This window comes from Podarcis filfolensis, assembly GCF_964270895.1.
Source record: "Podarcis filfolensis genome assembly, chromosome: 18".
NCBI classification, from domain to species: Eukaryota; Metazoa; Chordata; class Lepidosauria; order Squamata; family Lacertidae; genus Podarcis; species Podarcis filfolensis.
Genome location: NC_139622.1, coordinates 8900466 through 8926477, shown reverse-complemented (window position 1 = coordinate 8926477; position 26012 = coordinate 8900466). Strand labels below are relative to the sequence as shown.

The following is a 26012-nucleotide window of genomic DNA, read 5'->3' as shown; positions in this document are numbered from 1 at the left end:
CGGAGCAATGGATCCAAACTACAAGAAAGAAGATTCCACCTAAACATTAGGAAGAACTTCCTGACAGTAAGAGCTGTTCGACAGTGGAATTTGCTGCCAAGGAGTGTGGTGGAGTCTCCTTCTTTGGAGGTCTTTAAGCAGAGGCTTGGCAACCATATGTCAGGAGTGCTCTGATGGTGTTTCCTGCTTGGCAGGGGGTTGGACTCGATGGCCCTTGTGGTCTCTTCCAACTCTATGATTCTATGATTCTATGACCTTGTCCGTATCAGCGCTATGCTCTAACCCATGGGTAAGCAAACTAAGGCCCGGGGGGCCGAATCTGGCCCAATCGCCTTCTCAATCCGGCCCGCAGACGGTCCGGGAATCAGCATGTTTTTTACATGAGGATAATGTGCCCTTTTATTTAAAACGCATCTCTGGGTTATTAGTGGGGCCTGCCTGGTGTTTTTACATGAGTGGAATGTGTGCTTTTATTTAAAACGCATCTCTGGGTTATTTGTGGGGCATAGGAATTCGTTCATTTTTTTTATTTCCCCCCCAAAATATAGTCCGGTCCCCCACAAGGTCTGAGGGACAGTGGACCGGCCCCCTGCTGAAAAAGTTTGCTGACCCCTGCTCTAACCAACTGAGCTGACCGGCAAGGCTGCATCGACAAACCCCACCCATCTGGTTCCGCCGCAGTGTTCACTGGAGAGCTTTGGGCGTGTGTGAAACGCACTCTGCGTGCGCTCAGGAGCCAAAGCCGTCCTTTTCCAGTGGCGTAGCGTGGGGGGTGCAGGGGGGGGCCGGCCACACCGGGCGCAACATCTGGGGTTAGGGCAAATCCATGGGTTAGGGGGCGCAAATCCACGGGTTAGGGGGCGCAAATTACTTGCCTTGCCCCGGGTGCTGACAACCCACGCTACGCCACTGCCCTTTTCGGACATCACCTTGCGATGCCTCCAGAGGTTTCTGTGCTGACCGCATATCCCGCCCCCCACCCGCCGCCCCCAATTTCCCAGTCCCTGTACAAAAGCAGCAAGGACTGGGCTGGATAAATAAAGTCTCTCTTTGTGTATGTTGAAGGTTTGAACCTTGCAACCGGGGGCATGTTATTGGGAATACTGGGGGGTGAAATTGGCGGGGGAGAGGGAAGGAATGGGAACAATTAAACACGTCCTCCGTACAACATTTGTTACGTTGCCCTCTGCGGAAAACGAGAAGAACAGAAATCGGAGGGAGACTGCTGAGCTGGAGAGGGCAGCTGCGTTTTTTATAATATTAAAAAAAGGTTTTAGGATGCTTCGGGGTGCGTTACAGGTTGGCAGGTCCCTGCCTCCCCCCTCCACTTCATTGCAACAGGCTTCTGCGTGACAGCGGTGGCGGATTGGGGGGGGTTCTCGCGGAGAGGGGTGGAGGGTTTGAAAGAGAGAAAGAATAAAAAAAAAAACTGCCCGTCGCTGTCTTAGGAGGAATACGGCAGGGCTGCGCGCAGCTCGTAATTGGAAGGCTTCTCCCGTGATGAATGAACGGTGCTAACCGAGCCGGCTATAAAACCGAACGCAGGTCCCTCGCTTACTTCATTTGCAGCCGGACCAGGTGCGGAGAGCATCTCACCCCCCTCCAGAAACACCGCAGCGCCTGTCTCCGCCGGAGTTTTCAAGTTACAGGTGAGTACATTCAGTTTCTGTACTTTTTCTTATCAACACACTCTGCACAACAGCTTAAAAAAAAGGAGGGGGGAATTGGTTTGCTGGGTTTTAACACCCCCTTTCTTAGGTCCTCCCTCTAAATGTTTTCTGAGGCTACGGATTTCCCCTTATGTATTTTCTTTTGTCGCATCTGGGTGTCCAGAGAAAGGTCAGGGGTCTCGGGGCCAGTTGGCTGGCAAAGTTCAACCCCCGGGGGGTGATGTTTTGAGCCCGGTTGCAGCCTCAAAAGTCGCCCAGAAGAGGCCCCCCCCCCCCCCGGCAGGACCCAGCTGAGGTGTCCCCTGAGCATGTGTGGAGTGTGGCAGAAAGCCCCACAGGGAAGGAAGCGAGGTGGGGGAGCCGGTAAATGGCCAGAACAAAGCTGGCAAAGTTTCGTGCCGATTTACAGAGCAGAGGGGACGTCACGAGGTCCGCAGGCGTGTTTGAGAGAGGGACCCAGTCCAAATATTTGACCACGGGGAGGTGGAACAGGCTGGCCGCTTCGGCCAGCGCAGGGGATACGAGCCACGCCAGTCTCAGCCTGGAAAAGAAACGGTTCTCCAAACTAGACACAACCTCTAGATCTGCTTTGCATCTGTCCAGATGTTAGCGGAGAACTTGTCTGTGTAGAGCCCGCTGCTTTGAACCTGAGGTCAGGGGTCAGGAGGAGGGTGGGGTGGCTGGCTAAGCCCCTGACCTCTGGCACTGCCCCTCAAGGGGGTGAACCGTGCCTCAGTGCTAGAAAATCTCCAGGCGGAAGCAAGAGATTATCCCCATCTGAAACTCTGGAGGGTGCTGCTGCCAGCCAGTGTGGGCAGCACAAACCTAGGTCCCTGGCCTGGTTAGATTCAGTTGGTTAGGTGGACCAAAGATCTGACTTGGTGGAAGGAACCTCTGTTAGGTCTCACAGAGCACACACCAGCTTTGCAAAAGGGCTCTTTGATAAACAGGTCGCCGATTTCACAGGAAGCCCAACTGAGGCTGCTTTGCTTCTGTTGGGCTGCTTCCTTGCCTCTGTCACCCACAATCTCTCCCTTGAGAGGCAGGGGCCCCCTCTGTGGTTTTCAGGTCTGCGAGGCAGGTGTGGGCTACCTGGACTGAGGGATGCTGCTCCTTCAGGAGACCATGGATGGACGGCGTGGTTTTATGGGAGAGGAGAGAGAGCGTTTCCAACTTGCAGCTCAGCACGTCGGCTGCAATTCCTGTCTTTAAGCCGTGATCCCAGGGGGTTGGTCTAGATGAGCTTTGGGAGTCCCTTTCCGTCCCGCAGTTCTGTGATTCAACGGCCGCTGCTGCAGAGCGCTGAAGTGGACCGTGTCCCAGAACCAGGGGCTGCTGGGAGTTTAATGTGTGCTGCCTCCCCGTCGGAAACCAGGAACGCTATTCTAGACCACCTCGGTCTAATATTGCTCTCCCAGGACTAGAACTGGCAAATTGGAGCAGAACCGGAGAGATGCTGTAAGGTGTTAAGTCACACAAAGCCCTGTTGCACTGACTCCGACCACTAGTCTAGCTGGCTCGAGGGTTTCGAAGAGGCAGACGCTCTCCAGGGTACCAGGGACTGAGTCTAGCGAACTCGAGATCCTTTAACATGTTGCTGTGACCCTTCAGAGATTGCTGAACTACAACTCCCATGATCCCTAGCCTTTGGTGATGTTGGCAGGGGGCCAAGGGGCCATCGATTTCCCCAGACGCCCTTCCCCCCCCCCCAGCGGAAGATTGATAAAGGAGCAATCCGATTCAATTTGCACTGGAAAGCAAATCGATTTGGGTTTGCTCTTCCTGGAACCATCTGGGGAACTGAAACACTGCTGTCGTTTGAAACCCGCAATTTTGCAATGCGGTTCTGCAGACAAACAAACAAAATGCGTGCAAAAAAATTGAACGAACAGGGCTTAGGCACGCATACAAAGGCATCTCAGTGAGGACAACCCAGGAAAAGCCTTATTATTAGGGAGGGAATGCTTTGCAAAAAGAATGCATCAAAAGTATCAGGCAAAATTTCATACAGATGTAGAGTGGTTCAGGTTACATACGTTTCAGGTTACATACGCTTCAGGTTACATACTCCGCTAACCCAGAAATAGTGCTTCAGGTTAAGAACTTTGCTTCAGGTTGAGAACAGAAATCGTGCTCCGGTGGCGTGGCAGCAGCAGGAGGCCCCATTAGCTAAAGTGGTGCTTCAGGTTAAGAACAGTTTCAGGTTAAGTACAGACCTCCGGAAGGAATTAAGTACTTAATCTGAAGTACCACTGTATGTATATGAGGAGATGTTTTCACTAAAGCGCTGTTGAATTTTCATGGGGACTTTCCCCCCAAAAAAATCATGCACTGATGTGGAGAACTGAAACTCAGGATAGGGTAAGTGAGGAACTGAGGGCAGACCCACGCCATATGTTTAAAGCACATCTAATGCACATTTTAGGGATGCAGGTGCCGCTGTGGGTTAAACCACAGAGCCTAGGACTTGCTGATCAGAAGGTTGGCAGTTCGAATCCCCACGACGGGGTGAGCTCCCGTTGCTCGGTCCCTGCTTCTGCCAACCTAGCAGTTCGAAAGCACGTCAAAGTGCAAGTAGATAAATAGGTACCGCTCCGGTGGGAAGGTAAACGGCGTCTCCATGCACTGCTCTGGTTCGCCAGAAGCAGCTTAGTCATGCTGGCCACATGACCCGGAAGCTGTACGCCGGCTCCCTCGGCCAGTAAAGCAAGATGAGCGCCGCAACCCCAGTGTTGGTCACGACTGGACCTAATGGTCAGGGGTCCCTTTACCTTTACCTAATGCACATTTAAAGCACATGGCTCCCCCCCCCCCCCCGAAGAATCCCGGGAGCTGCCATTTCCCCTTGCACAGAACTACAATTCCCAGCAGGCTTAACAAGCTACAGATCCCAAGATTCCTTCGCAGAAGCTGCGAGGTTTAAATATGAGTTAACTGTGCTTTGAATTTGCAGCGTGACTCACGTGACTGGGGAGCCTCCAGGTGTCTCTGGGCTGCAACTCGTAGAAGCATAGCGTTGTAGATTTGGAATGAGACCCTAAAAGGTCCACTAGTCCAGTCCCTTGCAATGCAGGAACCTCAGCTAAAGCATCCCTGATCAGATGCTCTCCTACTAAACTGCGCTCTGCTCCCCCCAAGTGTTTTATTTATTTCAGTCGCACCCCACCTTTTTGTCCAAGGAGCACAACATCCCTGTGAGGTAGACCAGGCTGAGACTGGCCCCCCAAGATCACCCAGCGAGCTGCATGACCGAGACGAGATTTGAACCCGGGTCTCTCCCAGGTCTTCGTCCGACACTCTAACCATTGGCTGCATCCCTCAGGAGCAGGTGACAATGCTGGTTATAAATTTCTACCATTCCTTCCAGACCATCCCGGGTCAGAAAAAGGCCAAAGCAGTAAAAAAAAAAAAAAGTCCATTTAAAAACTAGGATATAAAAGAATTCACATTTAACGTAATTGAGAGCTATAACAGATGTCTATGCTGCCCAGCGGCAGACTCTGAAGGTCTGCAGCCAAAACTTGCTGTCAAAATGGATTTCTGGTAGATATTCACCTGTGACACCCTTATTATTATTATTATTAGTAGTAGTAAGGTAAAGGCAAAGGACCCCTGGACAGTTAAGTCCAGTCAAAGGCGACTCTGGGGTTGCAGCGCTCATCTTGCTTTCAGGCCGAGAGAGCCGGCGTTTGTCTGTAGACAGCTTCCCGGGTCATGTGGCCAGCAGGACTAAACCGCTTCTGGTGCAACGGGAGACTGTGATGGAAACCAGAGCACACGGAAATGCCGTTTACCTTCCCGCCAGAGTGGTACCTATTTATCTACTTACGCTGGCATGCTTTCGAACTGCTAGGTGGGCAGGAGCAGGGACAGAGCAACGGGCGCTCACTCTTTTCAAACCACCCAAGTTGGTAGCCATTACTGACTCGGTTTTAACTCTGCTGTGTGAAGAAGGACTTTTTTTCCCTCTTTCCCAAATCTTCAGCTCTTTTGGGTTTCCTTGGTTTTGAGAGACCAGGGAACTGGCTGAATTTCAGAGGTATCCGAAAGAGCCTTTCGTATATAATTTTATTAAGTTTTCTGCTTTCCAACTGAAAACACTCATTTTGCACCCTTAAGACATCAACGACTTCCCTTCTTCTCTTTCCATGGTTCATTTCGCATATCGTAAATCCCTGCATATTTTGCAAAAACCAGACCGTTCATTATTCTATCAAAACTTGTTTACATTGCTGGATTTATCTTGACGCTGCCCACGTTTTCAGCTGTACGCAACTCTTTCCCATATAGCTAATAAATGTTTTCCAATCTTCTCTAAACCTATGTCCTTCTTGTTCTTTTATTCTATATGTTCTGCCTGCGAGTTGTACATATTCTGATAACTCAAGTTGCCATTATTTTTTGGTTCCGACCTCGCTCGTTTTCCATTTGGGGGCTAACAAAGCATAGGCCGCAGTAAAGCTAAAGGGACCTCTGACCGTTAGGTCCAGTCGTGGCCGACTCTGGGGTTGCGGTGCTCATCTCACTATTATTGCAACAGAAAAATAAAAATCTTCTTTGCTTTCCCTGAAAGCTGCCTCCATCCTTTCTCAGACCAGTCATAGACTTAGGGGGCTCAGAGTCCCTTGTGGCCGCAAAGATCAACCCCCCCGTGGTCATCTGTGTAAGGTAAAGGGACCCCTGACCATTAGGTCCAGTCATGGCTGACTCTGGGGTTGCGGCTCTCATCTCACTTTACTGGCCGAGGGAGCTGGCGTACAGCTTCTGGATCATGTGGCCATCATGACTAAGCCGCTTCTGGCGAACCAGAGCAGCGCATGGAAACGTCGTTTACCTTCCCGCCGGAGTGGTACCTATTGATCTACTTGCACTTTGACGTGCTTTCGAACTGCTAGGTTGGCAGGAGAAGGGACCGAGCAACGGGAGCTCACCCCCTGGTGGGGATTTGAACCGCCGACCTTCTGATCGGCAAGCCCTAGGCTCTGTGGTTTAACCCACAGCGCCACCCGCGTCCCCATGGGCCGCAGTAGTGGCATGCAATTTCTCACGTCTTTTGAGTCAGCTGCAGCAAAAGCTCCTCTCACTCTGAACGCAGACCTCTGTCCCCCCCCCCCCGTGAAGTTCATCCGTCTAGAGGCGCCCAGCATTTGTGCGGCAAATATCAGCGCAGTATTGATTCTCTTCCTCTCTGCAAAGGCAGAGAGAGATAAAGCGTGCGTGTGTGTGCTTTGAAGGAATGTTGCTTTGCAACACCATCGGAAAAGCATTTGTCACTGGCGAAGAAGTTGAGAAGCAAGCGAGTGTTTATAGCCTTCAGACACTTTCCCTTGGGTCTCAGGCCGGTGATTTTGTAGCAGACGCTGGCATCTAGGCTTAATGTCTGTTGGTGTGAGGTGGAATATCTCGAGTCCGGTGGGAAATTGAGCCTTTTAAGCTCACAGGAGATGATTCTTCAGCGGGAAGAGCGAGAGCTAAAAGAGTCAGCTGTGGGGACGCCAGCAACGAAATCAGATTTTCACGCTTTTCCTTCCTTGCACACCTGGAAAAGGAAACTCCCACTGGTATGATGAGCAGAGTGAGAATTCTGCCTGTGCATGTCACGTTTGTTATGTGGCAGCGAAGGGAGCAATGTTCCCCAGTGAAATCTGCACCCAGAGAGATGCGGGACAGAAGAAGAGAACGCCATTGTTCGCTCAACGCATAGGTAAACTGTGGAACTCTCTTCAGCAGGACTAAGCCGCTTCTGGCGAACCAGAGCAGCGCACGGAAACGCCGTTTACCTTCCCGCCAGAGCGGTACCTATTTATCTACTTGCACTTTGACGTGCTTTCGAACTGCTAGGTTGGCAGGAGCTGGGACCGAGCAACGGGAGCTCACCCCCTGGTGGGGATTTGAACCGCCGACCTTCTGATCGGCAAGTCCTAGGCTCTGTGGTTTAACCCACAGCACCACCTGCGTCCCTCCAGCAGAACTACGATGGCTTTAAAAGAGTGTGTGGACCAATTCACAGAGGAGGGAAAGGCTGCTGGCAGCTGCTAGCCACAAGGACTATGGTCTCAAGGACTTTGGGTCGGACGCAGCAATTGCTGGAGATGGCTGAAGAGAGAGTGGTATTGTGCTGGACACGCATGGCGCTGTGGGTTAAACCACAGAGCCTAGGACATGCCGATCAGAAGGTCGGCGGTTCGAATCCCCACGATGGACGGGGTGAGCTCCCGTTGCTCAGTCCCTGCTCCTGCCAACCTAGCAGTTCGAAAGCACATCAAAGTGCAAGTAGATAAATAGGTACCACTCCGGCGGGAAGGTAAACGGCGTTTCCATGTGCTGCTCTGGTTCGCCAGAAGCAGCTTAGTCCTGCTGGCCACATGACCCGGAAGCTGTACGCCGGCTCCCTCGGCCAATAAAGTGAGATGAGCACCGCAACCCCAGAGTCGTCTGCGACTGGACCTAATAGTCAGGGGTCCCTTTACCTTTACCAATGCAAACTACACAATTTTTGGACGTGCATCATTTAGCGACGCAGACGAGATGATACTTGGGGTCTCTTCCAATTCTACAATTATATGATTTTATGAAACCACCCACTCCTGTTTCTGTGGGCAGAGACTTTCATAAAATCACAGAATCTTTAGAGTTGGAAGGGACCTGAGGGTCATCTAGTCCAACCCCCTAGAATGCAGGAGAGCCAGATGTCCATAAAGCTACAGGAGGGAGTTCTTGACTCAAGAGGCAGAAGGGGCAGGGGATACAGAGCTACAGATGTTTTGAAAGTCTGCATTTTCATCAATACGAGCTGCAACATCTCACTTTTTTCAAGGCGACCTGATGGTTTTGTGAAGCACACCGGGCAAAAATACCCTAGTCATTTGTTTTATTCTTTTGCAAACAGACACCTTCTGTTGCTTTGCCACTCCTCATTTCTTTCTCTCCCTATTTGTAAACTTCCACGCAAGATAACCAAAGCAAGCTTTAGGTAGTTGCTGCTGCTGCTGCCGATATGCAAATAGTTTTCTATGCACTGAAAGTTGATTTGCAAATTTGCCCCTGTGAAATCAATTAGAGCGAGGCTGCAGGGTTCACCTTTCCCCGAACACTGATTCCTTCTTCATTTTTATTTTCCACTACCCTGTCCTCTTTTTGTATTATTGATATTTTATTGAAACGTTTTCAATTATACAGTATAAAGTGATGCACAAAGAAAAAAGGGAAAAGAAAACAGACAAAAAAGACACACAACTGTGTAAAGGGAAAAAATATTTATATGAATACAGTGGTGCCCTGCAAGACGAACGCCTCGCAAGACGAAAAACCCGCTAGACGAAAGGGTTTTCCGTTTTTCGATGCGCTTCGCAAGACGAATTTCCCTATGGACTTCCTTTGCAAGACGAAAGCCCATAGGGAAATCTCCAGGACAGCAGGGAAGCGCAGCGCGTCTTCCCCACTGTCCTCGGACCTCCTCCGAAGGCTGGTGGTGGGGCGGAGAGACCTTCTCCCCGCGCCAGCCTTCGGAAGGCTCCTCCGAAGGCTGGCGGTGGGGCGGAGAGACCTCCTCCCGCCGCCAGCCTTCGGACGGCTCCTCCGAAGGCTGGTGGTGGGGCGGAGAGACCTTCTCCCCGCGCCAGCCTTCGGAAGGCTCCTCCGAAGGCTGGCGGTGGGGCGGAGAGACCTTCTCCCCGCGCCAGCCTTCGGATGGCTGTCCTGAAGACTTGCGGTGGGAGGAGGGTTTTCCTTCCCACCGCCAACCTTCAGAATGCTGTTCTGAATGTTGGCGGTGGGGAGGAAAAACCCTCCTCCCACCGCAAGCCCCGGGAACAGAGGAGAAGCACTGCGCGCCTTCCCCTCTGTTCCCGGACCTGTCCTGAAGGCTTGCGGTGGGGAGAAAAGCCCTTCTCCGCACCGCCAGCCTGGCAAGCGGTCTCCATAGGAACACATTAATTGATTTTCAATGCATTCCTATGGGAAACCGTGCTTCGCAAGACGAAAAACTCGCAAGAAGAAAAAACTGGCGGAACGAATTAATTTCGTCTTGCGAGGCACCACTGTATATACAAAAAAAATTATGTATTTTTAATCTTTTGTTGGGAACTGCCCAGAGCGGCTGGGGAAACCCAGCCAGATGAGTGGGGTATAAATAATAAATTATTATTATTATTATTATTATTATTATTATTACCCAAACCCTTACATTATTTTATAAATTTCATATCATTGTCCTAATCCTAATAGAAATATTAATAGCCTACTACATTTTCGTATAAAAGCATTCCAAATGTTGTCAAATCAAATATCTTTAATACGGTCAGTGACCAGGAAGCAATTTATAAAAATATGACATTAAAAGTAGTATTGTGCTACAAATAACAGTAGAAATATGGCCAATTCACAGAATTGGTGCTTATATTTATGACCAGGTTTCGACTTTTAAAGTTTTAAAAATTCAATTCAGGTGTCGCTACTGTTTATTATCGTTCCTTCGATGTTTACAATTTGTTGACGTCATTGCTCGTCTTATTCTTGTTGCAATGTAACAGTACTTTGCCACAGGCCTGTTAATTTCGGGCTCTTTGTCAGCTAAGAGGTGTCTGATATAGATGTCGTCTGTACTACGAGGTATTTTCCTCAGAATCGGTTCGATCAGCTCTTTTCTTGAGTCTCGATATAATGGGCAGTATAAGATGACATGCCCAATGGTTTCGATTTCATTGCTGTTACAGTTGTCGTATTTATACTAGCAGAGTCTATGTCTGTAAGCAGTCCATTCGGGAGTTGCAAGTGTTAGGTAAAGGTAAAGGGACTCCTGACCATTAGGTCCAGTCGCGGACAACTCTGGGGTTGCAGGAGCCGGCGTTTGTCCACAGACAGCTTCCGGGTCATGTGGCCAGCATGACTAAGCCGCCTCTGGCGAACCAGACCAGCGCACGGAAACACCATTTACCTTCCCGCTGGAGCGGTACCTATTTATCTACTTGCACTTTGACATGCTTTAGAACTGCTAGGTTGGCAGGAGCAGGGACTGAGCAATGGGAGCTCACGCCGTCATGGGGATTTGAACCGCCGACCTTCTGATCGGCAAGTCCTAGGCTCTGTGGTTTAACCAACAGCGCCACCCGCGTCCCTTATTCGATTCTTAGACCAAGGTAAAGTTCACAAACCGGGACACTGCTTCCGGTTTAGCGGAGTTCGTAAACCGAATAGTTCGTAAACAGGGCTGTCCTTAAACCGAGGTACCACTGCACTGTCCTCCTGCTCCTGGGAAGATTCAGGATCCATATCAGGAGCAGAGAGAGGCTCCTAGCATTCCTCATCAGTGCAGCCCTCCTCAGCACGGTCCCCGACAGACCATGCCTTCGTTCTTCCCGTTCATCAATATCAGTCTCTTAGCTACCATTAACCCTGTCTTCTTTCTGCCTATCAGGTGTCTGGACTTGCCAACTCCTCTCCTGGGAAGAGGAGCTGCGGAAGTGAGAAAATGTGGTTGTTGGAGAAAATCCGCGGCTCGGTGGAGAACGGCGGCTCCCGGGGGAACGGCGACTCCGGAGATAAGCAGTCCAAAGGTCCTCTGTACAGCAACGTCCTAACGCCGGATAAGATCCCGGATTTCTTCATCCCACCCAAGCTCCCGATGGTACCCCCAGAAGCAGAGGGTGCAGAAGGAAAGGCAAAGCCCAATCTGGGCACGTCGGCCTCGGAGCAGAACCTCTCGGCCCGCAAGCCGCAGCGCAGCCCGCGCTTGCCGGCTAAAGCTGCCTCGGAGAGCAAAAATCTCCTGAAGGCCGCCAGCCGCCACATCATCCAGATTGAGAGCGCCGATGAATGGGCGTCCGAGGAGGACTTCAGCACCAACGCGGACCCCCAGTCGCAGACAGCCATGTCCCTGCCATACGTGCCCAAGGCGCAGACATCGTACGGCTTCGCCACACTCATGGAGAGTCCCCACACTCGCCGCAAGGAGTCCCTCTTCCACAGCGAGCACACCAGCCTGTGCCCGTCGCAGTCGACCTCTCCCAGCTCCCAGCGGAGGTCTCCTTCAGTAGGGAGCAAGACCAACGGCGAGGGCGGCCACCTCAACCCTTCGGACATCAGCATGTCCCTCATGAACCCCTACCGCTACTTCAGCGGCGGTGAAAGCGACACGTGCTCCTCGGCCGAGTCTTCCCCATTCGGCTCCCCCTTGCTCTCGCGCTCGGTGTCTCTCCTCAAGATCTTCAGCCAGGAGAGCCAGTCCAAAGTCATCAAGCTGAAGCACTCGGTGGCGCGCAACAGCTCCCTCTCCACCGACGACAGCTCGGCCGACACCAGCCCCAGCTCGCAGCGGCGCCAGCGGTGCGCCACCCCTCCCGCGGGGGCAGCCGGCACGGCGCAACAGCCGGCGGCGCCGGCGGACCAGCCGGAGAGGCTTCACAAGGAGCACATCATTCCGCTGAGCAAAGGGGGCAGCATGCGGCTGGCGGCTGAGTACAACCCTTCGAGCGCCCGCCTTCGGGTGCGCGTCATCACGGCGGAAGACCTCTACGACAAGCACTGTGATGCGCGCAGCATCAACTGCTGTGTGGCCCTCTACCTGAACCCGGGGAAGTTGCAGAAGCAGCGCAGCACCATCATCAAGAACAGCCGCTACCCCGTCTTCAACGAAGATTTCTTCTTCGACGGGCTGGGGGCCAGCAACGCCAAGAAACTGTCCCTCAAAGTCAAGGTTCTCAACAAGGGAGGTAGCCTCAAGAGAGACACCCTGATGGGGGAGAAGGAGCTCCCCTTAACTTCTTTGCTCCCATTTTCATAAAACGACCTTGGTCACGCCTCCCGCTTGCACCCGTCCCGTCCGGAACGGCTCGTTCCTCTACCCTGTAAATACAAGTTGGAGGGGGAGGCTGACACAAGATGGTGATGGCTACTCAGTGTCCGCTCCCCCACCCAAAAAAATGCTTGCTGCATGTTTTAGGGCAGGGAGGGAGGGGGGATTAAGCATGTAATCTCGCCGGCTGCTGGTGTGATCCCTTTCCTTGCGAGATCAGAAATATAATTGCCTGTCCAGGGTGGACGAGATTTTGCCCTGTGCACAGTGAAGCGTTCTGAATTTATCAGAGATGCGCTCATTGCGGGGAGATAAGGGGGTTGACTATAGGGCTGTTGTAAGTCTGGGAAGGGATTCTCAGAATGGATTTTTGCTGCGGCATGTGGATGCATGAGCGCCACAGGCTTTTTGCTCTGCTCCCTGCTCCCTGTTGTACCCGGACCCCATCGAAATGCATGCACCGTAGCAAACTGGCGATCCCCATCGGCCATCAGCTGTTCTTGACCGACGTTGTCTCAGCGAAGGTGGTCAACAGACAGGAATTAATCCGGTGGGAGACAGCGTGAACCAGGGGTCGCCAACTTTATGGGATCTGTGGGTGCGTTTAGAAACCCGGAGAAATGGTTGTGGACACACAACCTGTTCTGTTGGGTACGGCGGAACGCTTATATCAAGAACTAATTTTGAGTGGGGGTTAGGGTAAGAGACTTTGCTGTCGGTTTCCTGTGCCGCCACAGCTGCCATGTTGGCGACCCTCAGTGTAAATAACCCAGTTGCCTTATGGAAAAGGGGACAGGGAAAATGACCCTCGTTATCCGAACATCCTTGCCTTAACAACCTTTTGCAGAAGATGCACCTGGGAGCTGGGGGTGGCTTGTTCTTTTGCAAGGAGGTACCCTAGCAAGGATGGGACGCGGGTGGCGCTGTGGGTTAAAACACAGAGCCTAGGACGATCAGAAGGTCAGCGGTTCGAGTCCCCGCAACGACGGGGTGAGCTCCCGTCGCTCAGTCCCTGCTCCTGCCACCCTAGCAGTTCGAAAGCACATCAAAGTGCAAGTAGATCAATAGGTACTGCTCTGGCGGGAAGGTAAACGGCGTTTCCATGCGCTGTTCCAGAAGCGGCTTAGTCCTGCTGGCCACATGACCCGGAAGCTGTACGCCGGCTCCCTCGGCCAGTAAAGCGAGATGAGCGCTGCAACCCCAGAGTCGGTCACGACTGGACCTAACGGTCAGGGGTCCCTTTACCTTTACCCTAGCAAGGAGCTATGGGCAGTGGGGAGACACAGAAGAACCCCCCTTTTCCAAAGCTGTAAAGCTGCTGTCATGAAGGCCAGCACCAGATGTTTTGCAGAATTGCGGGTTTGTTCATCTTTCTACCTTCTTTTCCCTTTGGGAAAACCCAACAGGCAGAGCCGCTCCCGGCGTGATGAGTTTGTGGCTTTGCGGGGTTTGCAAAGGGCCTTTGTTACGCTGCCCAAATAGGTACCGGTAACTCCCCTCCCCCTTTCTCTGGAAGCAGAGAAGCCCCCTTAAATTGCCTTACACTGCTCTGGTCCATATCTGGTCCAGGGTTTTCGGTCGGAGCAGGGTCTTCCTCATCTCCCCTGATGTCTGTGTTCTTTCTAACTGGAGATAGGGATTGGAACTGGGACCTTGTACAGGCAAAAACATAGTGCTCTACTGCTAGAGCCAGCGTGGTGTAGTGGTTAAGAGCAGTAGTCTCGTAATCTGGGGAACCGGGTTCGCTTCCCCGCTCCTCCACCTGCAGCTGCTGGGTGACCCTGGGCTTGTCACACTTCTCTGAAGTCTCTCAGCCCCACTCACCTCACAGAGGGTTTGTTGTGGGGGAGGAAGGGAAAGGAGAATGTGAGCCGCTTTGAGACTCCTTCGGGTAGTGATAAAGCGGGATATCAAATCCAAACTCCTCCTCTTCTTCTTAGTTACAGTCCTCTTCCTTAGGAAGTGGAGATCTCAGCACCGATTCAGACCTCCTGCATGGCAGGCAAGGAGATAACCGGCGGCAGCAGGATTCAAACCTGGGACTGCTTGCATGCAACGCATGTGCTCTGTGGCTGAGCTATGGTTCTTTTCACACTTGGGGTACCAGATTCCTGTCACCCACCGCCATCCCCTCTTTCCCTTCCTCCTACTTTTTGGGAATTCTTGTGTTGGCTTTGAAGTGCTCCATCAGGGCCGTCCCTTCCCCCGCACTGCCCCTTTCTCGCTTCCTCAAAACCGACACGCCGCTCCCACTTTTGCACAAAAGAAAGGCACTTTTAAAAGTCTCTATTTGGTGATGGCTAAGAAAGCTGGGCAAGGGACGCGGGTGGCGCTGTGGGTTAAACCACAGAGCCTAGGACTTGCCGATCAGAAGGTCGGCGGTTCGAACCCCCGCGACGGGGTGAGCTCCCGTCGCTCGGTCCCTGCTCCTGCCAACCTAGCAGTTCGAAAGCACATCAAAGTGCAAGTAGATAAATAGGTACCGCTCCGGCGGAAAGGTAAACAGCGTTTCCATGCGCTGCTCTGGTTCGCCAGAAGCAGCTTAGTCCTGCTGGCCACATGACCCGGAAGCTGTACGCCGGCTCCCTTGGCCAATAAAGTGAGATGAGCGCCGCAACCCCAGAGTCGGCCACGACTGGACCTAATGGTCAGGGGTCCCTTTACCTTTACTTTAAGAAAGCTGGGCAGTTGTGCTGGAATCTGCAACACCCTTTGACAGACAGGTGCCAGGGTTAAAACATTGCCTGGGAGTTGCCTATCGAACATTGCCACATTTTAATCCCCATGGGATGCTTGTTGATGGATCACAAACATGCCAAAGACAGATTTAGGGGAATGTGATTGGTTTGGTCGCCTCAGAGGCGTTGCAGGGAACACTGCAACTATTATTATTATTATTATTATTATTATTATTATTATTATTATTAATACTCCTCCCATCTAGCTGGGTTTCCCCAGCCACTTTGGCAGGTTTCAACAGAATATTAAAAACACAATAAAATATCATGCATAAAAAACTTCCCTAAACAGGGCTGTCTTCTAAAGTCAAATCATTGTTTATTTCCTTGACAACTGGTGGGAGGGTGTTCCACAGGGCGGGCACCACCACCAAGAAGGCCCTCTGCCTGGTTCCCTGCAACCTCACTTCTTGCAGGGAGGGAACCGCCAGAAGGCCCTCGGAGCTGGACCTCAGTGTCCGGGCTGGACGATGGGGGTAGAGACGCTCCTTCAGGTATACTGGGCCATTTAGGTCTTTCAAGATCAGCGCCAACACTTTGAATTGTGATCAGAAACATCCTGGGAGCCAATGTAGGTCTCACAGATGTCAAAGAGAACAACTACCAGACTTTTAGAAGACATCTGAAGGCAGCCCTGTTTAGGGAAGCTTTTAATGTTTGATGTGTTATGGTATTTTAATATTTTGTTGGAAGCCGCCCAGAGTGGCTGGGGAAGCCCAGCCAGATGGGCAGGGTATAAATAATAAATTATTATTATTATTATACAACGAGTAGTCCCATCCTCACCATACAGGGTCACCCTTCCACAATTGCAGAGATGCACAGAGCCCTCTTGGTCTCCCACTCCCCCCCCCCCCCGGTCGGGTACCAAATGCTGTATACAGAACAAACAAGGCCTCCCTGGAGTGTTGCACAAAGCACAAACATCTGGGATTCTGATCAGAGCCAAGAAATCGTTCGGAGTCCTGGCCTCTCTAAGAGAGAAAACAAAGAGATGTGCTTTTCCCACTGCCCTTTGTCGGCTGGGGAAAACCTTCTGGCAAAACGCCTCCTGCATGTTTTGGGACGACGAGACACGGTTATTGAACTGTGCCTTATGATCTCTCCGCGTTTCTGCTCGAAGGGTTTTCCTTCTTTCCTTTCTTTCTAGGTTTGTAAATCCGAGTGTTGGAATTGAGCTGATGGTTTTCTGAGCGCGATTAATTATACCTGCTGGGGGAACCTCCTCTCCCGTAAAATGGAGACGTCTTTCCACTCTTCCCAGAAACCCTTTTGGTCCCAGAGGCTTTGACAGCGACGAGGAGACCCCTGTTTTTCTGGTTTAACTTCCAACCCCCCGCCAGTTCCTCTGCTCCACCTTTCCTCAATTCAAACCAAGCTCTGCTTCTCTCAGCCGCTGATTAAAATAAACAGATCAGCCTTCGGTCTGAAACCCCAGAAGACAGTAAACAGACACACAGAAGCAAAATAATAAAGCCCATCTCTGGAAGTGGTGGTTGAGGCGATGGGAAAACAATAATCCAGACATCTTTTAATCTCTCTTGGGTTACTGTAGAGCAGGACCAAGTGCAGGACCTCAAGGGGCGCTGAAATTTGGCTTAATCCCCTCTTGCTTTCTCCCCCACCCGAATACCTTGTTAACAGAGTGCCAACTGATTTTTTTATATATATTTATATATACAGATATAAAACCGTCTCTTCGTTTTACTGTTGCTTGCGAAAGCTTCAGGCTTCTGGAGTTTGTTTGCCTGCCAAACAAAGGAGGTAATTTTGTTGGAGTGTGTGTGTGTGTGTGTGTGGATTTGGGGAAACAACAATCTTTGCTTGCTCTTATTCCTATTGCACCTGAATTAACCTACCTATTTAATCTCTCTATCGAATCTGTTTTATCGGGTGTCTTCTGCATGGTTGCTGCTGGGAGATGTTGCAAGCACACTAGTCAGCCTTCCTGTTGCCCTCTTGGCAAACAATTTGCTTATTGATTGTTTATAATAATAATAATAATAACTAATGATGGTAATATTTGGGGGGCGGGAGGGCCGTGAACTTCTGTCAGCTGTATTTTGACTTTGTGCAGTTTGGACAGTGGCAGGTGAATTTTGAGTGTAACCTCTACAAAAATGCTTTTTTTCCTATGATCCGATGATTCCTTGTTACTGTATTACCAGTTGGTTCCTATTTCATAATTATAACAATGATTGTTATTGTTTTTTAATATATCTATATATATATATATAAAAGACTTTTACACAGAGCATGGGATTGCTAAACCTTTCTCCAAGTTCTTGAATGTGCATGGAGTGATTTTTTTTCTAGTCTCGTTTTCTGGTTTCAACTCACGGCAGTGGCGTAGCGTGGGTTGTCAGCACCCGGGGCAAGGCAAGTAATTTGTGCCCCCTAACCCGTGGATTTTAGTAGGGGCAGAGAGCTGCGAGTGCGAACGCGCCCCCCCCCGATGTTGCGCCCGGTGCGGCTGGCCCCCCCTGCACCCCCCACGCTACGCCACTGACTCACGGAGTAGAATACAGCTGGAGGGGGGGACCCCTTCCTCAGCCGAAGAGCCACAGTCCCCTTTTCTTAAGAAAATCCTCACCACGACCCCTGCAAAGGGGAGGCCAAGGGGTGGCGGCAAGCTTGAGCAAACTTCATAGCCAAGTTGAGCCGATCAGAGAGCGGTTGGGTAAAGATTGCAACAACACCTCATTCCTAGTCTTGGTGCTGTAACCATTGAACCTCGCTGCCTCTCAACTGGTGTATGGCAGCTGGGACTCTGAGTGCCTTAAAGGTAAAGGGACCCCTGACCATTAGGTCCATTAGGCCAACTCTGGGGTTGCGGCGCTCATCTTGCTTTATTGGCCGAGGGAGCAGGTGTACAGCTTCCGGGTCATGTGGCCAGCAGGACTAAGCCGCTTCTGGCGAACCAGAGCAGCGCACGGAAACACCGTTTGCCTTCCCGCTGGAGTGGTACCTATTTATCTACTTGCACAGGTGTGCTTTTGAACTGCTAGGTTTGCAGGAGCAGGGACCGAGCGACGGGAGCTCACTCTGTCGCGGGGGTTCGAACCGCCAACCTTCTGATCGGCAAGCCCTAGGCTCTGTGGTTTAACCCACAGCGCCACCCATGTCCCATCTGAGTGCCTTAGGAGCAGTATGATGAAAGCATATATTCCAGGAATGGGCAGCATTTTTTCAGCCTGAAGGCATCCTTCCCGAGGTCAGTGAGGGGAGTGGCTTGGACAGGGAGGGTGTGGCCTGGGGAAAGGGGCGTGGCCGGAGGATGGCTCCAGGGACCTGATAGAAAGGGACGGCAGGTGGTGCTGTGTTCTAAACCCCTGAGCCTCTTGGGCTTGCTGATCGGAAGGTTGGCGGTTCGAATCCCCGCGACGGGGTGAGCTCTCGTTCCTCGGTCCCTGCTCCTGCCAACCTAGCAGTTTGAAAGCACACCAGAGTGCAAGTACATAAATAGGTACCACTCCAGCAGGAAGGTAAACAGTGTTTCCGTGGGCTCTGGTTTCCGTCACGGCAGTGGTGTAGCGTGGGTTGTCAGCACCCGGGGCAAGGCAAGTAATTTGCGCCCCCTAACCCGTGGATTTGCGCCCCCTAACCCATGGATTTGCCCTAACCCCAGATGTTGCGCCCGGTGCGGCCCGCCCCCCCTGCACCCCCCACGCTACGCCACTGCGTCACGGTGTCCCGTTGCGCCAGAAGCAGTTTAGTCCTGCTGGCCACACGACCCGGAAAGCTGTCTGTGGACAAACGCCAGCTCCCTCAGACCAAAAGCGATATGAGCGCCGCAACCCCATAGTTGCCTTTGACTGGACTTAATTGCCCAGGGGTCCTTTACCTTTTTACCTTCTTTACTGAATTGGGCACCTGAGGTTTCCCATCCCCCCCAGAATAAAGAAATAACCCCTGTTCCCCCCAAATCGCAGCTTCTTCACCTCGCAAACTGCATCGCTTGCTGGTCCGCTTGATGAATCGAAACCATCCCCAAAGGAGGTGGATTTGTGGCCTGAAATATTGGGAAGATAGAGTAACAGCAGTTCGGACCATCTGGGGGCTTTAAAGCAGCACAAAACAGAAACGTCTTCGCGTGGCCTGCTCTACGCAGCACGAAAACCAGCTTCTGGAATCTGCAAGTTTGTTTTCTTGGGCTTGCCGATCAGAAGGTTGGCGGTTCCAATCCCTGCGACGGGGTGAGCTCCCGTTGTTAATTAGGTAGTTGTTTATTTCCTTGACATCTGATGGGGGGGCGTTCCATAGGGCGGGTGCCACCACCAAGAAGGCCCTCTGCCTGGTGCCCTGCAACCTCGCTTCTAGCAGGGAGGGAACCGCCAGAAGGCCCTCGGAGCTGGACCTCAGTGTCTGGGCTGGACGATGGGGGTGGAGACGCTCCTTCAGGGATACTGGGCCGTTTAAGGCTTTCAAGGTCAGCACCAGCACTTTGAATTGTGCTTGGAAACGTACTTGGAGCCAATGTAGGTCTTTCAGGACCGGTGTTATATGGAGTTGCCAGTTGAATGTTCTGAGAACCGAGACATAGCCGTCCTTTGACATCCACGCTGAAGTGAGTGGAAAAGCTTGCAGCCCTTAGTGAAAAGAATAAGATACTGCCCTACGACAAGCATAGGCAAACTCGGCCCTCCAGATGTTTGGGACTACAACTCTCATCATACCTAGCTAACAGAACCAGTGGTCAGGGATGATGGGAATTGTAGTCCAAAACATCTGGAGGGCCGGTGTTTGCCTGTGCCTGTGACCTACATGATATTAGAGCCCGGTCTGTCAGGCACTTCTCATGCCCTTAGGAATCTGCGAGATCCCTGCTTACTCAAACAAACAAAGGATCGTTAATAGCTCGCATTAAGCATCCGTAAAGTAAAAGAAGTAAGAATAAATATGAGGGGAAGCCAAAGAGGAAATGTTTTACAATCTCACTGTTAGAAAAAATAAATAAAATTATCGCTGCGCTTGGGTAATGCACATCAATAAAGGAAGCTGGTTAAATGAGCTAATTAGTGGGTGATTGTCTGGAATTAAGGCCACTTCAGAGGGAAAGTGGATGAGATTGAAGCGTGGAGGAGACCTCAGGGAGATTTCCCCGGCTGCAGAAAGTGGATCAGGAGGGAGAAACATTGGGATAACCCAGTTTAAGTCCTTTCGCTAATCCTGTCGCCAGGGATTGCCGTGGTTAAGACTTGGCATTGGGCAGCCATATTTTGAAGAGCAAAAAAGAGGACAATTCTCATTTTAATTACCCCCCTAGGGTGGCACTGTGGGTTAAACCACAGAGCCTAGGACTTGCCGATCAAAAGGTCGGCGGTTTGAATCCCCGTGACAGGGTGAGCTCCTGTTGCTCAGTCCCTGCTCCTGCCAACCTAGCAGTTCGAAAGCACATCAAAGTGCAAGTAGATAAATAGGTACCGCTCCGGCGGGAAGGCAAACGGCGTTTCCGTGCGCTGCTCTGGTTCGCCAGAAGGGCTTAGTCCTGCTGGCCACATGACCCGGAAGCTGTACACCGGCTCCCTCGGCCAATAAAGCGAGATGAGGACTTCCGGGTTGGCGCCATCGCCGAATGGCGGACTCCCTCCGAGCTCCGGAGGGAGCCGGCTCGGCAGGGGCTGGGTTTTACCGCACCGGCGATGCGGGGACCCTTAGAAACCACGGCCACGGGGGCCGTGGACTTGGAGACTCGGCTAGCACCGCTAGCGCCCTCCCGACTCGTGAAGGAGCCTTTTTAAAGGCTACGGATCGGGTGCCGGGGAGAAGCGTGGTGCTTTGAGTCCTCTGCCATCCCTGCCGAGCGAAGCCGCATGCCATCCGGCGGAGAGCGCTGACTTCTTCCATTGAGAATTTGGACTTTTAACAACAACCCGTGAGTAAATTGGAAATCGGGTTTAAAAGAAGAAAAATTTTTTGGATTTGAGACGAGCGGGGGGGGATCTAAAAAGGAAGTCAGTCCCCCTCCCTATTGTAGACATTTTAAAACAAGGATTGGGAAGCCAAGGCCCAAAAAGAACGGTATCTTTGCTAAAATCAAGAATTCCATGATGGGAAAGTACAAGAATTGTGCTGGAGGAAGAATTGAAGGAGAAGGAAAATGCACCCCCCTCCCTGGGAACCGGGGCGATTGAGGAGTGAGCCTGGTGAAAAGAGCCGGTGATTTTGACAGCTGTCAAAGTAGCTGTCAAAGTCGGAATTTTAAAGAGGATTTTAATACAAGGACCTTGCTGGTCAAATTTGTTACAACTTGATATAATTTGTTAAGACTTGAATACAAAATGGCGAAAATACGGAGAACAATCGGATTTTTGGAAACAAAGTTACAACAACCCCCCTAGAGGAGCTTCGGGACATTACAAAGATGGGCGTAAGCCGGGAAAAATACAACACTTCGGAATTTCACAGAACTGGTTATCTCCTGGGAAAGCTGCAAAACTGAAACTGAATCTCGTCTACAGGGTGTTTAGACTAAAAGGAGACAACAGAATACTTTACTGAAGAAGGAAGGGATTGAACGCAAGTTTTTGTTCCTGAATAACAACAACCCATGTAGAGTTACTAAACTTCTGAATAAGAAAGTTTTAGCAGCGGAACAAGAGGAAGCTGGACTATAACCTTGAAAGAACAATGGGGGGAATTTTATAATTTGACATTTTTAAAGATTTAGGAATTAATTTTTAAAAAGTAATCCTAAAAATGGGAAATAATTCTGCAAGGAGTTGGGGGAAAAATGGGATTGATGGACTTAAGATTTCCAGGCTGGAAACATAGATTGGAGGATAAGGGAAATTAAACCGGGGAAGGGGAGGGAGAATTAGAATCCAAAGGCTTGCAACTATTTTCTGAATTGGTTTTCTTTTTTCTAATATATTTCTTATTTTTTTATACTTTTATTCTGTGTGCTTTTACTTTAATGGGAAAAAAGGGGGACATTGTGGAAAGAAAAGGGGGCGGGCTATGGGGAGAGATCTTTTGCTTTTTTTTTTTATTAAGGGTGTTGCATAAGGTTTGTATAAATTTAAATTTGAACAATGGGGTATATAAATTGTGCTTTAAATCAGAAATAGAACTTGTGGAAACAACAATATGAAAGGGGAATACGGTAGGGGTGGGGGAAGGGGGGAGTCCCAGAAAGTGGATGTTTGAAAATAAGGTTCTGAATGTATCTTCATAATTTCTTTTCTTCCCTTTCTGTATTTTGGAAACTTCAATAAATATTATTTAAAAAAAAAAAAAAAATAAAGCGAGATGAGCGCCGCAACCCCAGAGTCGGCCACGACTGGACCCAATGGTCAGGGGTCCCTTTACCTTTACCTTTACCTTTACCTTTACTCCAGGCGTAGGTCTGCAATCAAACAGTAAACGACGTAATGTTAGCGAAGTTAACTCTTTACTGAAAGATGTGAAAGGTCTGGCCCTGAAGAGGCACTTGCAAAGACCGAAGGACCCCAGTCTACATTAAATAGAGAGAGAATTTTCTTGCTCGCTGAGACGTTGGCTCTTCCCATCGTCGTAGGAAGCAGAGAGGCTGGTTTAAAGAGTGAAGCAGAAAGAGAGAGAGAGAGAGAGAGCGCTTTCTTGGCAAGAGACGGCTGGAAGCTTTTTGCGAAATCTCCCATCCAACTGGTTCTACGGATGCTCCTGACAGAACAGGGAGATTGATGAATCCCACAGACAAGACAAAGAATTGCACTCTGTTCTGCTCTGCTTAAGGACAGCTGCAGAAAAGGCAGTAAAATGGACAGAGAGGGAAGACTACAAGCTGTTTTATTGCCAGGAGCCCGTGGGCAAAAGAACCAGCTGTTGTTTTTAAAAATCCGCTGATGGGCAGGTTGCGCTTTCTGCAAAGCTGTGCAGTGTGGATGTTTTCCCCTTTTTTTGCAGCGTCCGCAGAATGCTTTGCTTCTCCACTAGAAAGAGTGGCAGTGGGTTTAACAGCCCCTTTCTTCCGAAATATTATCTGCAGGATACAGAATCAAGATGTGAAATTAAAATGATTTGCAAAGGAGGGCAAAACTGTTTCTCCCCATCTCTAATATTTCCCCATCTTAAACTCAGTTGTCAGGCTGAGTTTCTGAAGTCCTCAAGAAAATTCACCAGCAATTTTTTTAGAGAGGGTATCTCCTAAATATTTACATGCCCTGTACAATTTCCCCCCAAATAAACACTTTTTTTGCAAAGCAATTTCCTCGTAAATCATGAATTCCCCCAGCTTATTTACATCAATCAAATACACACTTGGACCCGAATGTATGAATTTTGTACCCATTTGTTCCCTGGAGAACTGTGTTGCAAAATTCATAGAATTGTAGAATTGCAAAATTGTAGAGCAGAAACTACGGGTAATTTAGTCCAACCCTCTGTAATAATAATAATAATAATAATAATAATAATAATAATAATTTTAAAAAGCAGAGACATCACCTTGCCAACAAAGGTCCGTATAGTTCAAGCCATGGTTTTCCCAGTAGTGATGTATGGAAGTGAGAGCTGGACCATAAAGAAGGCTGATCGCCGAAGAATGGATGCTTTTGAATTCTGGTGCTGGAGGAGACTCTTGAGAGTCCCCTGGACTGCAAGAAGATCAAACCTCTCCATTCTGAAGGAAATCAGCCCTGAGTGCTCACTGGAAGAACAGATCCCAAAGCTGAGGCTCCAAGACTTTGGCCACCTCAGGAGAAGAGAAGACTCCCTGGAAAAGACCCTGATGTTGGGAAAGATGGAGGGCAGAAGGAGAAGGGGACGGCGGAGGACGAGATGGTGGGACAGTGTTCTCGAAGCTACCAGCATGAGTTTGACCAAACTGCGGGAGGCAGTGGAAGACAGGAGTGCCTGGCATGGTCTGGTCCAGGGGGTCACGAAGAGTCGGACACGACTAAACGACTAAACAACAACATATTAATTATACCCCGCCCATCTGGCTGGGTTTCTCCAGCCACTCTGGGCGGCTTCCAACAGAATATTAAAATACAATAGCCTATTAAACATTAAAAGCTTCCCTGAACAGGGCTGCCTTCAGATGCCTTCTAAAAATCTTCTAAAATGCAGGAATCGCAGCCAAATAATCCCCGATAGAAGAACAAATTGTTAAAGGTGTCTGTGCTTTGGGTTCACAGACTAGCTAAGATTCCTGCATTGCAGAGGATTTCACTAAAGGACACTTCCAACTCTACAATTCTGCGATTCTTCTGGAAAGCGCAAATTAGGTGGGTTTGTTTTGAAGGCAAACTGAATTGAATCCTCTCCCATCTCTAGCAGAGCGGTGGGAAATCTATCTCCCTGTGCTTTTAGTCAGACTTATTGACCTGGTGCTGAAAGCAACACGCTTGTTTAAAGACCACTTGGGGGTCTCACAGCAGGGGTGAGAGTCGAGCCAGGAACTTCCTTAGCCATTTTTACTTATTGAATTTATATACCTGCCTATACCCAGAAGGGACGCGGGTGGTGCTATGGCTTAAACCACAGAGCCTAGGACTTTCCGATCAGAAGGTCGGCGGTTCAAATCCCCGCAATGACAGGGTGAGCTCCCGTTGCTCTGTCCCAGCTCCTGCCAACCTAGCAGTTCGAAAGCATGTCAAGTGCAAGTAGATCAATAGGTACCACTCTGGTGGGAAGGTAAACTGCGTTTCCGTGCGCTGCTCTGGTTCGCCAGAAGAGGCTTAGTCCTGCTGGCCACATGACCCGGAAGCTGTATGCCGGCTCCCTCGGCCGATAAAGCGAGATGAGCGCCGCAACCCCAGAGTCGGTCACGACTGGACCTAATGGTCGGGGGTCTCTTTACCTTTTATACCCAGAGGTCTCAGAGCAGTTCACAGAAAAGATCATAATATATAAAATCAAAACAATAACAGCCCCCCCAAAAAACCCAGGCACATTTTAAAAGGGTATAGGAATGTCAATCACATCAACCAAAGGCCTGGTTGAAAAGGAACGCTTTTGCCTGGCACCTAAAGGTGTGTAATGAAGGCACCAGGCTAACTTCCCTGGGGAGAGCGTTCCACAGACGGGGAGCCACCGCAGAGAAGGCCCCGCTCTCGTGTTGCCACCCTCTGGACCTCTCGAGGAGGGGGCACACGAAGGAAGTCCTCAGAAGATGATCTCAGGGTCTGGGTAGGTTGTTATGGAAAGAGGCGGTCTTTGAGGTCCTGAGCCGTTTAAGGCTTTGTAGCTCAAAACCAGCACTTTGAATTGGGCCATCGCACTACCTTTCCTGCACCTTCTATTTGGGGTATTCGTTGTTTTTAATATTCTGTTGGGAGCCGCCCAGAGTGGCTGGGGAAACCCAGCCGGATGGGCGGGGTGTAAATGTTAAATTATTATAATATTATTGTTGTTGTATTTCGCCTCCAAAGAACTCAAGGTGGCGTATTCAGATACCATCCCCTTCCCCATTTTATTCCCACAATGACCCTGTAAGGTAAGTCAGGCTGAGAGAAAAGGCCACCTAGCAGATTGTGGTTTCCCCACAAGTCCTATCCCATGGGTAGGCAAACTAAGGCCCGGGGTCCGGATCTGGCCCAATTGCCTTCTCAATCCGGCCCGCGGACGGTCTGGGAATCAGTGTGTTTTTACATGAGTAGAATGTGTCCTTTGATTTAAAATGCATCTCTGGGTTATTTGTGGGGCATAGGAATTCATTCATCCCCCCAAAAAAATATAGTCTGGCCCCCCACAAGGTCTGAGGGACAGTGGACTGGCCCCCTGCTGAAAAAGTTTGCTGATGGCCTAGCCCAACGCTCCGACCACTATGCCGCACCACCCAACCAGATTTCCTGGCCGCTCGATCAAATAATAGCTTGGCTGTTGATA

The 26012-nt window shown here is 50.3% G+C and overlaps 2 protein-coding genes across 3 annotated transcripts in view; both read left to right on the top strand.

Annotated features, from left to right (window-relative positions):
* LOC310753528 (uncharacterized protein) overlaps positions 1–26012 on the top strand; it is a 159643-nt gene that overhangs the window by 89793 nt on the left and 43838 nt on the right. The gene's annotated exons all lie outside the window — the stretch shown is intronic.
* On the top strand, positions 1425–13403 carry C2CD4C (C2 calcium dependent domain containing 4C). The gene is given in 3 exon segments (XM_083594684.1): positions 1425–1597; positions 1599–1649; positions 11086–13403. Coding segments are annotated over 3 exon segments (1509 nt in total). The 5' UTR covers positions 1425–1504; the 3' UTR covers positions 12451–13403.